Source organism: Terrapene carolina, unplaced genomic scaffold (genome assembly GCF_002925995.2).
Source record: "Terrapene carolina triunguis isolate 2854851 unplaced genomic scaffold, T_m_triunguis-2.0 Scaffold165, whole genome shotgun sequence".
NCBI classification, from domain to species: domain Eukaryota; kingdom Metazoa; phylum Chordata; order Testudines; family Emydidae; genus Terrapene; species Terrapene triunguis.
Window position 1 is genome coordinate 4,156 of NW_020664516.1, and position 12,974 is coordinate 17,129.

At 54.0% G+C, this 12,974-nt stretch overlaps 1 protein-coding gene across 1 annotated transcript in view; it reads left to right on the plus strand.

Moving 5' to 3' along the window:
- Positions 1-711: 711 nt before the first annotated feature.
- The window catches only part of LOC112125047 (FH1/FH2 domain-containing protein 1-like), a 59,744-nt gene continuing 47,481 nt past the window's right edge, over positions 712-12,974 (plus strand). The window contains exon 1 of the mRNA XM_029912021.1: positions 712-907. Within this exon, the coding sequence (XP_029767881.1) occupies positions 731-907 (177 nt within the window). The 5' untranslated portion in view covers positions 712-730. The remainder of the gene's footprint in view (positions 908-12,974) is intronic.

Consider the following 12,974-nt stretch of genomic DNA (forward strand, 5'->3'; position numbering starts at 1 on the left):
CCACCTAGTGCCTATGGGGATGCTCACGTATCCCCTTCTCTGCTAACACCTGTGCCTCCCTCCTGTGCCCCTTCTCCTCCCCTTCCCCCTGCACCCCCTCAAACCCCCTCCTCCCCTTACCCCTGTGCCCCTTCTCCTCTCTCCCCCTTGCAACACCTCCTCCCCTTCCCCCTGCGTCCCCTCCTCCTCGCACCCCTTCTCCGCTGCCCCCTGCGCCCCTTCCCCTCCTCCTGCGCCCCTTCTCCCCTAACACTGTGCCCCCCTCCCCTGCGCCCTCCTCCCACTGCTCCCCAGGCACTTGGTGCAGCTGGTCCCCTACCCCCAGCAGCCGCACGGAGCTCGCCCGGCCCGCGGCGGGGACAGCCTGCTCCGGCCGCTGGGGAGCGCTGGGCCCCCGGGCGGGCTCCGGCCGGCGCTGCTGCGCCTGACCCTGCGGGAGGGGGCTGAGGCCGCTGGGCCCCGCCCCGGGGCGGCTGCTCCTCGCCGCGGGGCCCGTTAGCCGCAGCCAGACCCCGCCTGCCCGGCAGCGCTGGCCAATCGGCTGCTCTGTAGTGGCCGGTTGTCCCGGTTACCGGCGAGCGATTGGCTGGGGGGCCGTAGCCCCGCCCCGCCCCAGGCCGGACAGCGGGGCGGGGCGGGGCGCGGGCTCGGCCTTGCGCTGAGGCAGGCGGCGCGCGGGCAGTTGCGCCGGGTGGGCGCGCGGGGAGCAGCGCTGCGCTGCGCTGCGCCCATGGCGGCCGGGCCCGGCGCCGCGCTCTGCCGCCTGCAGTACCTGGACGACAGCGACCCCTTCTCGTGCGCCAGCTTCCCGGAGCCGCGCCGCGCGCCCGTCCACCCGCTGCCGGAGGCGCTGCCGCTGGGCGCGCAGCTGCCCGCCCTGCACCGCCTGCTGGGCGCGCCCCTGCCGGTGAGCGGCGCCTGCGGGCCACTGTCCTGGGGCGGGGCGAGCGCTGGGTGGGGCCCAGGCGGCGGTGGGGGGCGGGGCTGGTGGAAGCTGTGTTGGGGGTGGGGCCTGCACAGAGGAGGGGCGGGGCTGGAGGAAGTGGGGTAGTGAGGGGAGTCGCGGGGGGCTGGGCTGGGGGGCTTGCACTAGGGGTGGGGCCTGCACAGAGGAGGAGCGGGGCTGGAGGGAGTGGGGTGGTGAGGGGGCCTGCAATGGGTCGCGGGGGGCTGGGCTGGGGGGCGTGGGGCCCGCATGAGGTTGGGGGGCTGGGCTGGAGGGAGTGGGGTGGTGGCAGGGATGTGGGCTCAGTGAGGAGGGCTGGGCAGGAGGAAGTGGGGTGGTGAGGGGAGTCGCGGGGTGCTGGGCTGGGGGGCTTGCACTGGGGGTGGGGCCTGCACAGAGGAGGAGCGGGGCTGGAGGAAGTGGGGTAGTGAGGGGGCCTGCAATGGGTCGCGGGGGGCTGGGCTGGGGGGTGTGGGGCTTGCACTGGGGGTGGCGCCTGCACAGAGCACAGGCTGGGGGGATGGGGCCCACATGAGGTTGGGGGGCTGGGCTGGAGGAAGCGGGGTGGTGGCAGGGGTGTGGGCTCGGTGAGGAGGGCTGGGCAGGAGGAAGTGAGATGGTGTGGGGGGCCTGCAATGGGTCGAGGGGGTGCTGAGCTGGAGGAAGCGGGGTGGTGACAGGCCCTGCATGGTTGGGGGGGTTCTGTGCGGGGGAGGGGAAGGAAGTGGGGTTAGGGCAGGGCCTATGTATGGGCTGGGCTTGTTGGGTGTGGACATCCCGATCTTGTGCAGCCCCCTAGCTGTCTCGGCACCTGAAGAAGTGGGTTTTTTACCCACGAAAGTTTATGCCCAAATAAATCTGTTAATCTTTAAGGTGCCACCAGACTCCTCATTGTGTTTGTGGATACAGACTAACACGGCTACCCCCTGATACTTTACAGAGTGTGTAGAACTTCCCCATTTTCCTCATCCCTGCTTCACTAGGCGGGTGCAGGTTTGTGCCTTGGGCATAGGCTTTTGGTAGGAGCAGGCCTTGGAGCTGAGCCATTACAGCGAATTGTTTGGGCAGTACCGAGGAGGGACCAGGGGCTGGGCCAGTGAGGATGGGGTGGAGGGATTTGTGCCCTGACCTCTAGTAGCTGTTTCATAATTCATGGAGGAGTTGGTTGGCTTGTCCTTTGTTCGAAACTTTTAGTCAGGTGAAATCAATTCAGACTGGATTTCTCATTTCCCATGGAGACCTGGTAGCATCGGGCAACTGTACTGGGAGACATCGCTCCTCAGCATCCAAGCTCAAATCCATTCGATAAACCCCCCATGCACACAAAGAATGGAAACGGTCAGCATAAAGTCTTGTATTTAAACATAGCCTATAGCTTGCTGGTTAGGGCCTGTGTCTGCTATTCCTGTGTAGCATAAACATTCCTCTAGCAGCGTATTCCTGGTTTAACAACCACAGTTTTAGCTGTATTCTGAAATGTCATCTCCAGTAGCACAGGGCCCCAACACCAAACTGATGCATTGACTAAGAACTGACTTGAAGGAAACAGTGATATCTTCTGAGTCACCAGCACCGCTTCCTGCACCATCTGGAGTTTATATAACGTTTCTTGTACACTGAGGATTCTGTTAACTGTGACCGAACAGGCAAAAGTGTCAGCCATTCAGGGTGCCACAATAGCTCTTGCCCAGTCTGAAAAATCAGAACTGGTTTAATGAAGAGTGAGGTCAAGCAGGACTTCTGGGCTGTCTTCACACTCTTGAATAGTGGCCTGCAATTTTTAGCTTTCCCCCTGGGCACAAGTGGGAGGAAACTCCTCGGAATGATCCTACTTCTCACAGTGCAGCACCCTTTGACTGTTCTTCAGTGTCAGCTGTGAGGATGAGCATCAGCTCCTCTTTTTTTTTTTTTTTCCATATGCAACCTTGGACACTTGGTGCGTTAGCTGCCTCATCTGGAGTTTCTATCCTGTTGATGGGGTGACAAAACCCCTGAACTACTGGCTAATGGGGCATGAGTGTTAACTCTCCACATGTAGATAGCTCGACAAAGGATTGCATTTTCCTTTGGAGAACCTATGTATTCTATGGTATGTTTCCTACGAAGTGCATCCCAAAATGATCCAGAGCTAGATGAGACAAGAAATTAAGAGGATAGGCAAAAAGTAGAGTCACAGCTTCAAAAATGGCAGAGGGATACAGTCAGAGCAGACAGGAGCTGCAAAGGAGGAGGCTCTTGGACCAGCGTTGACAAGGTTGTGTGTGGTCACAGAGCAGGCTGGTGCAAAGGGGAAGGATCTGGGTGGAGAGAAGAGAGGAGGTTTATGAAGTCTTCTATGGAGGGTTTGTAAATCAAGGCAAACTTTGACTTGGACTGGTCCCTGTAAGGAATGGGAACCAGCAGAAGTGTCTGAGGATGGGGTTGATGTGGTCATGCTTTGAATGTATGAGGAAATGGCAGCAGCATTCTGGAGAGCTGGAATGCTATGTGGGGGAGTGGCAGTAAGTAGATAAGGCAAGAGGTGCTGACGGTCTGGTTGCGCGTGTTGTCAGAGGTGGAGTTGGGGATAAGCAGATCTGCAAGCTAACAGTGACTGGCATATGTGTGCACATTGAGGCTTCGGAGGTTTCTGGAATGATTATCTGGGCCCTTCTGCAACGCAGGCTAAAATTAACTGGAAATTGTCTGGTTTCCTTCCCGGCACTCTTAAGTGGGTTATCTGGGAGGAAGCGGACAGGCGCTTGGAATGTTCTCTACTTCAGTGGGAGCAGGGCCCTGAACATGGCAGAAGGCTTTGTGCTCTTAGTGTGCAGTTACTCAGTCCGTGCCGGATTCCAAGGCCAGAAGGAATCATTCTAGTCATCTAGTCTGACCTTCTGTAAACAGGCCTACGGCTGGTCTATGGGAATGAGCTGCTGGAATCTCAAATTGTCCCGCACACCATCGTTTCCATGTCCCATGGTATCTGTATAATTTGACTAATTCTGATCTTCGGTCTGCCTCGTCTGGGCCTGGATGCTGTAGCAGTCTTCTACTGGGGCACATCATGGCATGTGACGTGGTGTGCTACCCGGCCTTGGGGGGCCTAGATTAGTGAGCTACTCTCTTCTTCCAAAGTGGGGAGCTGGATTTGGGGAGTTCAGGCACTTTGTTTTGTATTTAAGTGGTTCAAAATTCCAGTGAAAATCAGTAAAAACTGAATGATAGCCTTTGTAAAACCTGGGACATTTTTGGTAAATGCCTTCCACATAGGGCATGGAAGGGGGTTAACATGCAGGTTGGGGTAGTGTGAATAGAGAGCTCTGTAACTCAAAATGGAGACCACTTACGCTGTCCTATTCTGTGCTGCCCCACCTGGCAGCAGGGAGCTGTTTACCTTCTGTTAACAAAGAAACTACTTTGTGAGGCCAGCAGAAATAGCTATCCAGGTGAAACTTATTAACCAACAACCTGCTTTTCCTAGGGCAGTGAACAGCTAAGCAGGGAGTGCCTCGCCTTTACTTGTTGGGGAGACGCGTGCAGTTGTCTGATCCAGAGCACAGAAAGGCAGAGATGGCATTAAGTGTCTGCTGGCTTTAAGGTGTCCCATCCACAGTGGTACCATCATGCTTTTGTGAATAACCCTTCCTTGGGATGCATGATTGTACCATGTCTTCTAAATGTCATTGATGTGTCTTCCCAACGTATTCAAAACTCTGGGGTGAAGATGAAAAAACACATTCAGTAAAACATCCCATAGATCCTCGTGAAATCTGAGAGGTGAACTAAAGAAATAATACTGGGAAGAGTAAATAAGTGAGAGATGGAAAACAGGGGCGTTCAATGGGGAGCACAAAATGATACGCGGCTCATTTACTGGTGATTCTAAACTTGCAAAGGTGCAATGGGCAACCAGACCAGTTTCCTGCTGCCATAACTAGCCGTGAATTGGCCTCCCAGTTAGAGGCTGGAGGGAGATCTCCGTCCTCTTTTTCTGGACACCACCCATTTTATTTGTGGGAAATGGTTCATGACTGGAGATGAGAGCAATGTGACATTGGGTACGTACAAGGGAATGCATCTCAGTGCTGCATTGTTCAAAACCCAGCCAAACGCTCAAGCAGCGGTAGGATAGCAAAATGCACAGAAAGGCCAGTGGAGGGGGAGGGGAATCTTGCAAGGTGCAGATTTTGGGATCAATTCAGATAAACACCCAGGGTTTAAATACTTATCTGAACTGTATTTGAAGCTCCATCCCTCAGTCAAGCTGGATGGCCATTCCTCCTCTTTCCCCATAATGCCTGGAACTATTCCAGCGGAGTTTGGCTTCCCCCACACTTTTTACCTTGGGGGGAGGGGCGAGCATTGGGTTTTCACTCACCTCCAATCTCATGTGAGTGGACAGCAAGCCTACTCTCCTCTCCACTGTTTTTGTGGCACTTCCACCATCTCTTCCCTTCAAAGGTTTCCTTTTCTCTCTCCTTCCACTCAAATTCCTATTGCTGTTATTTTTGTTTCCCCTGGAGGACTGGATTGCTTTCCCCCTGTGGCTCTAGGGGGCCAGATGATACTCCTCTCCCACCCCATGATGGAGCAGGGCTCCTCCAGCTTCAGCCTGCCTTGCAGCCAGGCCTAGTGTGGAGGAGTGCCAGGGACTGGGGGGAGCAGAGGCAGAGCAGGATGCGCTCAGTCAGTCGCTCCAAAGGAGAAGAAGACTCGGCCTGCTGCCCACCACTGCAGCAGCCAGCAGTAGAGGCAAGGGGAGCATCTCAATGCAGGAGGGCGGAGTAGGCAGGCAGGAAACACGGGCCAGATACATTTGACTCCCACATGAGCTTGGGAGCCTTGGCGTGTGTGGATAACAGAACTTGTTGTTAAACCTTCCTCTGACCCAGACACGTGCCCTTTCATCCACATCTTCATTTTTCTTGGACTGAACCAGTGTCATGTCATGAGATATTTTTTCAAGGGTGACTAAGTGGAGTTAATTTGGGAACAAACAACAAAAGCAATGCCTAACGAAGCAAACAGATCTTTGGCAAGGGTTTTCCTCTCTGAGCCGGACTCTGTGTGTAATAAGATCTTTTCTGTTGGACTGGAGGGGATGTTATCACGAGGGTGGCAGGAGAGATTTCGAGAAGGGATGTACATCTAAGTGGGGTAAGGAAGACTTGGAAGTCTCTCAAGGCGCATTAGGCTTTTTTAGAAAAATATCCCACAGGACCCCCTGGCAGTGATACTCTTCCCTTTGTCACATAACCTGAAATGTTGTCACTGTTGAGCTGTCTTCCAGGGTTTTCAGTTTCATGTGCAATAGTCCATTGTCCTTAGCAAACTCTGTGAAGGGCGGTAGGACTCTGCTCCATGATTGCATGAAGGGGTCAACTCGCTGGCGCCGCCTCATGGCCAGGCGTGGCAGCTCGCTCTCTCTGTTGGGGTCTCCTGCAGGTGGCTGCTCCACCTGTGCGGCAGCCTGCCTCTTCCTGTGCCATGGCTCTCCAGCCAGGTCACTTTAAAGCCTCTCCCCTTCTGGGCAGCGTCTGATCAAAAAGCAAGGGGAATTAACCCAAATAACCTGAGTTAGCAAGGGAGAGAGGGGTACGCCTCCCTCCCGGGGCGTGTGGGGATCTGGCCCTCCCTCCCAGGCAGTGGTTGTCTGGGAAGCTCCTGCCTTCCCTCAGCCCTTTCCTCAAGGGCTAACGGTCTGTTCTTTCTCTGCTCTGCCCATGTCGGCTGTTCTGCTCCCCTTTTACCTCCCCCGCCCCACCCAGCCTGTGCCTGCCCGGCAGGTGTGGCGGGGTGGGCCTGGCTCAGCCCAGAGCAGCTCCTTAACCCCTTGTTGACCAGTGTGGGGTTTCCATGCCCCATCACAGATTGCAACCCCCCTTTTTACCATATGCTGCCTTCATGTACTCCAGTCTTCTAGGTGTGCCCGCTGGAGTTTGTAAGCCCAGGGTGGACTCTTGAGCCCTACTAGCTGCCAGTATTCTGTCATTTGAGATCTTTGAGTCCTTATAGGGCCACAGTCTTGGCCTGGAAGAGCCATAATTTGTAGAGTGGCATCTTTTGGCAAGAAAGCAGCAGGGAGAGGGTGGCCCTGGGGCACCCTCCACCTTGCCTTGGAGGACAACCAGCGTTCTAAAGTGCTGGTTTTGGTCTTATCTTTAATACCATTCTGGGTGCAACACATCCCCTCTGAGCAAGCAGTAGTGAAACCTCCAGTAGAATTTCTGGATCTCCTTTAAGAGCCTGTCTGCATTAGAGAAACTTGCACCGGTGTCGTCATGTCAATATCTTTACCCCAACGTAGACTCTCAGTACCAGCGTAAAGTGGGACTCACTCGGATAATTTATCAGATTAAGTTTCCCAGAGGTGTCCCTGAGGAAACAGCTGATACTAAGCATTCATCCTCTACATTGCAGCAAAACTGGGCTATCCAGCCCCCCAGCACAAGTATTGTGGTACTCTCTTTTCACCAAAATGTAGTCCAGGTTGTATTTATCCTCTTTCAGAGACTGCTGTTGGGGAGGCAGCTGATGCAGCTTGGAAGAGGAGGTTTAGGCGCTTGTGTCTTCAAAACAGAAGCCAAGCTAGGGGCTGTTTATAAATCACAAATATAAACTGGGTACCAAATAAGGGTCCTGTGTATTTAGACCAGACGTGGGCCAACTACGGCCCGCGGGCCACATCCGGCCCGCGGGACCGTCCTGACCGGCCCGCGGGACCGTCCTGCCTGGCCCCCGAGCTCCCGGCCTGGGAGTCTAGCCCCTGACCCCCCCCAAGCTGTCCCTCCTCCCTCTCAGCCTCACCTCAGTGCGCCCCCGCAGCACAGTGGGCAGGAGAGCAGGGAGGGAGGCTCACCCGCAGCCTCTGGGGAGCAGATGGGCGGTGCGGGTGGCGAGAACGCAGCTGGAGGACTCAGGAGGACACCGGACGGTCGTGCAGCCAGCTGGACAGAAGCGGCAGTTTCCCCTTCAAAGCACTGCTTCTCTCCGGCCGGCTGCGCGGCCACCCGGTGTCTTCTCCTGAGAGAAGCAGTGCTTTGAAGAGGAAACCGCCGCTTTTCTCTGGCTGCGCGGCTGCCCCTGCTCCTCCTGAGTCCTCCGCCTGTGTTCGCAGAGACGCATTCGGAAGGGGGCTGGGGGAGGAGGGGTTGGTGGGGGGGCCCTGGGAGGGGGCGGTCGGGGACAAGGAGCAGGGGGGGTTGGATAGGGTGTGGGGTATCAGGGGCCTGGCTGGGGGCAGGGGTGTGGATAGGGGTTGGGGCAGTCCGGTGACAGGAGCGGGGGGGGGGTTGGATAGGAGGTGGGGTCCTGGGGGGCCTGTCAGGGGGCGGGGGTCTGTATAGGGGTTGAGGCAGTCAGGGGACAGGGAGCAGGAGGGGTTGGATAGGAGGTGGGGTCTGGGGGGAGCAGTTAGGGGACAAGGAGCAGGGAGGGTTGGGATCCCGGGGGGGGTTGGGGCAGGGATCTCAGGAGGGGGCAGTTAAGGGACAAGGAGCGGGGGGGTTTGATGGGTCGGGGGTTCTGAGGGGGGCAGTCAGGGGGCAGGAAGTGGGAGGGGCCGGATAGGGGGCAGAGACCAGGCTGTTTGGGGGGTACAGCCTTCCCTACCCGGCCCTCCATACAGTTTTGGAACCCCAATGTGGCCCTCGGTCCAAAACGTTTGCCCACCCCTGATTTAGACTGAAGTATGCAAGCAGGTCTGTCATTCTGATTCAGCAAATGCAAGCAAGTTGTCAACACCACCACTTGTTTCCATCTGTCAGTCAGCAAAGGATAAGTTACAATAACTAGTGACGCCAGAAAAAAATACCGTGGAGATGCACCAGTGTGACAATCTTAGGAGCTCTCTACTGTTGACTGGTATTTCCAGCCTTCATTTAAAAAAACAAACGGCTAGCCTTTCTGCTTGGGGAGAAAACCACTGTGACATAAACCAATGCAGGGCCTTCTGACTGTGCAGGTGCACAGAATCAAACAAAGCCACAGCCGTCCCATTCGTCTCAGCAGGGAGTGAATTCTGAAACCCAATCATGACAGTTTAAATGTCAATATTTTAAACTATTTAGTGTTGATGGCCATAGCAGAAACATCCACTTGGGTGCAGGGATTTCTTCAGAACCAGCTAGGGTGGCCAAGCGTGGAGCAAAGGTTGTCTTCTTTGTCTATGTCCTGCCAGCCAAGTGCTTGTGGGCACTTGGGCATCTTGGGCATTGCTAATCACGGCATGGCAAACCTTGGGGATATAGCTATAGATATACCAAGTGATAGGTCAGAGTTTCTTTAAATGCACTGTGGGGGTTGAAAAATAAGAGCATTGGTGGGGTCATTAATAGCACAGAAGAGTTGGAAATTATTGCTAGTTACTGAAGCAAATCACAGGAGGTGGAAGTGACTTCTTCACACCTGTGCTGGATAAAAAGAATATTAATGGCATGTCCATGCAGTGTGCCTTTGTGTGGTAGAGGACAAGCCAAAGGAGACTGGAATTATGGTGGAAAGCCAGTATCTAGACAGAAGTGAGACAGGCAGAGGGTAAAGACAAGGTGATGCTCTTGGTGCTAGGAGGAGGAAGTAGGTGAACCTTTAATAAGTTTTGGTAATAGAAAAGTACCCGGTGCTCAGAAAACAGTGACTCTTGTTCCAGTGTTCAGGAAGAGGCTGTAGGAACACCTGTATTAGGAAAGGGTTTTTAAATACTTGGGATATTGTAGCTTACAGCTACGTTTGGAAAAGTACAGGCTAATAGGTATGAGTCAGCTTGGATTTGTGAAAGGCAAATCATGTCCCAGATTGCTGTCTAAAATAACTATCCTCGTGAGGTTTCTGTTCCTAGATTCCACTATATACCCCTGATACTTGTAAGAAGCTTAGTCAGGTTCCTTACACACATGGTTCCAGGTTTCTTTGGGGAAAGGAAAAAGAGCAGAATTAGGCACCACAGACATTACATCAGGACAGCATCCAGCCTGGAAAACGGGGGTCTGCCCTATGCACTGCAGTCACTGTACACGCACCGTCGTTAGGCATGAATAGTTAGCCTTTTCTCCTGGGCCACCGAAATAGGGTAAAGAGCAAACACGGGGGCTAAAACCACCCTTGTTGTTTGGGCCTGCGTAGAGAAGTTATGCCTCAATTTCTGTGTCCCATATAACTCTCCCCTTCACAGCACTGATTAACTGGGGAGAGAATAAAATGACGTTTTTCCAGATTTGGGGCCAGTTTAACTAAATGTGTGTGTGGGGGGGGGGAGGGGTGTTGGTTTTTTTAAACTGATTTAGTTTAAACTGGTGCTAGCCCCTGAATGGTCACTCTTAATTCAGTTTAAGAGTGGCTGATTTTAGTTTAGCTTATGTCTATTCAATATTTCCTTTCAGAGTTTTACAGTTAGCAAAAGCGTGCGTGGAAATGCCTGCTCCAGCCACTTAGAGCTTCCTGATGGGAGAAGGCAACACCATTGTCCACCATGGAGTTTCCAGGGACAATTGGGGACACTTGAACCCCATAATTCAGGGGTTCTCAAACTGGGAGTCAGGACCCCTTGGGATCACAAGGTTATTACACGGGGGGTCGTGAGCTGTCAGCCTCCACCCCAAACCCCGCTTTGCCTCCAGCATTTACAATGGTGTTAAATATATTAAAAAGTGTTTTTAATTTATAAGGGGGGTCGCACTCAGAGGCTTGCTATGTGAAGGGGTCACCAGTAAAAAAGTTTGAGAGCCACTGTCATAATCTCTACTATCGCTCTCCCTAGTAAGACACCTGTGTGCTTGCAAAGTGTTAGCCTCCTTCCCAAATGGATATTATCACTTTAAACTACCCAGGCCATCCTGTCAAACTGGTAAAAGGGCCATGGTCAGAGCTTCAGCCCTAGGACTGACCTTCCCGTTTGCATCACTTGGCAGAGTCTGTGTGGTCCCCACACCCTGAGTGTCAGGTTTCAGCTATAGGGGTGGAGAACTGGGGTTTAAAACAAGCAGGGAAGTTCTTGTATTCCCTGTAGCTTGGCTGTGTTCAATATGCAGCATCCGTCTGTGCTCACGCTGGAGTGAGATCTGCGTTCGTCTCTGCAGCAATAACAGGCAGGGCGAGTAGCTTCATGAAGTTCTGAAACCCTCCACTCGAGGCCGACTGGAAACTTGGAGTCCATCTGCAGCTGCTGTGGGAAGACAGGGCGTGTGGGCTGGCTGGGAGAGGAGGCCTCACCATCCTGCACTGAGCTGCTTCGCTTGTTGCTATCCATACCATGAGGGCTTCGAGCCCTTTAGCTCCATCTCTGTTGCAGCTGACTGTAACCTTTGGTCTCCCAGCTCTCATGATCAGCTAACTGTTCCCACGCCCCTGCTGACTGTAGCCTGTATCTGGGGGTGCGTGAACATCTTTGGATATCACCTTAGCCTAGTGTGCCAGATCAGTGACCCGTCGCTCCCTATCTGCCTCCTAGAAGAGGTTAGCAGGTAATTCCCCTGCCAGGATGTGTGACAGTGAGTGTGCCTCAAAAGCAATGTAAGACTCAGGCTGTGTTAAAAACAAGATTTGTGAAGAATGAGAGAGTCCTATTACCAAAGAGAGTCCCCATCACAGAGCTAGTCTGATGCACCTTGGAAGCTAACCTACGTAGATACCAGTGTGGGATTGCTCCAGCCGGTCCTGGCCTCCCCAAGCCCTTAGCAGGGCAGTTTGTCAGAGATCCTTCATGGCATCAGGTGCCTGCTGCCAAATCCCCCTGGAGCTGGCCCAGTGTCACTTTCTAGGTTACTTTGCAGTCCTGCAGTCCTGCTCACGGCCTTTCCAGGCCTCTCCCCCGGGTCTGTTTCGTGTATGTTTTCTGTAGTCCTTTCCTATTGGAATCAGTGCCTTAGATTAAACATTTCCCGTGTTCTTCTGGATGTCTATCCACATAGTGGGTGTCTCAGTGCAAGGACCTGTCTTCGTACACAGGGATTGGATGTCCCATCCCTGCCACCCCTTCATGGCTGTTTCCTGTTCTAGTTTGCAGCAGCTCTTTGGAATGTTAATTGTTCCTGGCTTTAGGTGTTAATCTGAAGCCAGTTCAGCATCCCCTTGAATCCACGTTAAAGTGACAGGCCATTTTAAGATTATTTCACAGGTGAGTTCTTGACAGATTTAAACTGAGCTCTCACACTGACTCGGAGTAGAGACATGGTTCTGTCCCCCGGATGCCTCTCCCCGTTACAGCAGTGCGTGGCCCTCACCTGACTGCTTCCCGCAGTGTTACAACAGCATCTGGACTTCAGTATTTCTGGTCAGGGCTTTTGCTGCGAGTGTGTCCCAGAGCCTTGTTTGGGTGAAGGAAAGGAACCAAACCTAGACCCTGCCGTTTTCACTGCCCTCTCGTGCAGGAATTCCCTGTCATGGGAACTGCCTGTAAAGGGTTCCCAGGACAGTGCGGCTCGTGAGCCGACTGGAACAGCATGTCTCTGTCCCCAAGGGTTAGCACTAGGAGACAACATGTGCCTGGGGTAGAATCCAAACCACGAACGCTGCGGGTGGAGCTGCATTCCTGCCACGCTCACATGAGAAACTGGCATCCGAGTTCCTGCAGCCGCCAGTAGGCCGGCTCATGTAATTAGGCCCCCTGAAGCAGGCATGGACATTGATGCTGACCTGCCTGCGATTTAGCAGTTAACGCACTGCGGGGTTGCTAGCGAGGCTTCCTGGGAAAAGGGGGGGGGGGGGGAGGATGTTCCCCTACTTACTCTGCGTCAGATGGGTGAGTTCCATGTTTAGTTACAGCCCAGGGGCTGGGATGCGAACCTGGAGCCACTTACACCCCACAGTCTCCAGCACAACTCCCATAGCGACAGGGAGACGTTTGCACAGAGATCGAGAGTCGAATATGGCCTTTATGTAGGAAATAAATCTCTTCATCGGCACCTCCTGGTCACGTTCTGCATGGGTCAGTGGGAAATGCTTGGCTTAGGGTGACCCGCTATTTCTGTGCTCTGTTTCTCTTCGGCCCTCCTCCCCATCCTGCCTTTCTCAGTTACCCTCCCTCTGCCCTGACTTTGTGTCTGCAGCAGCT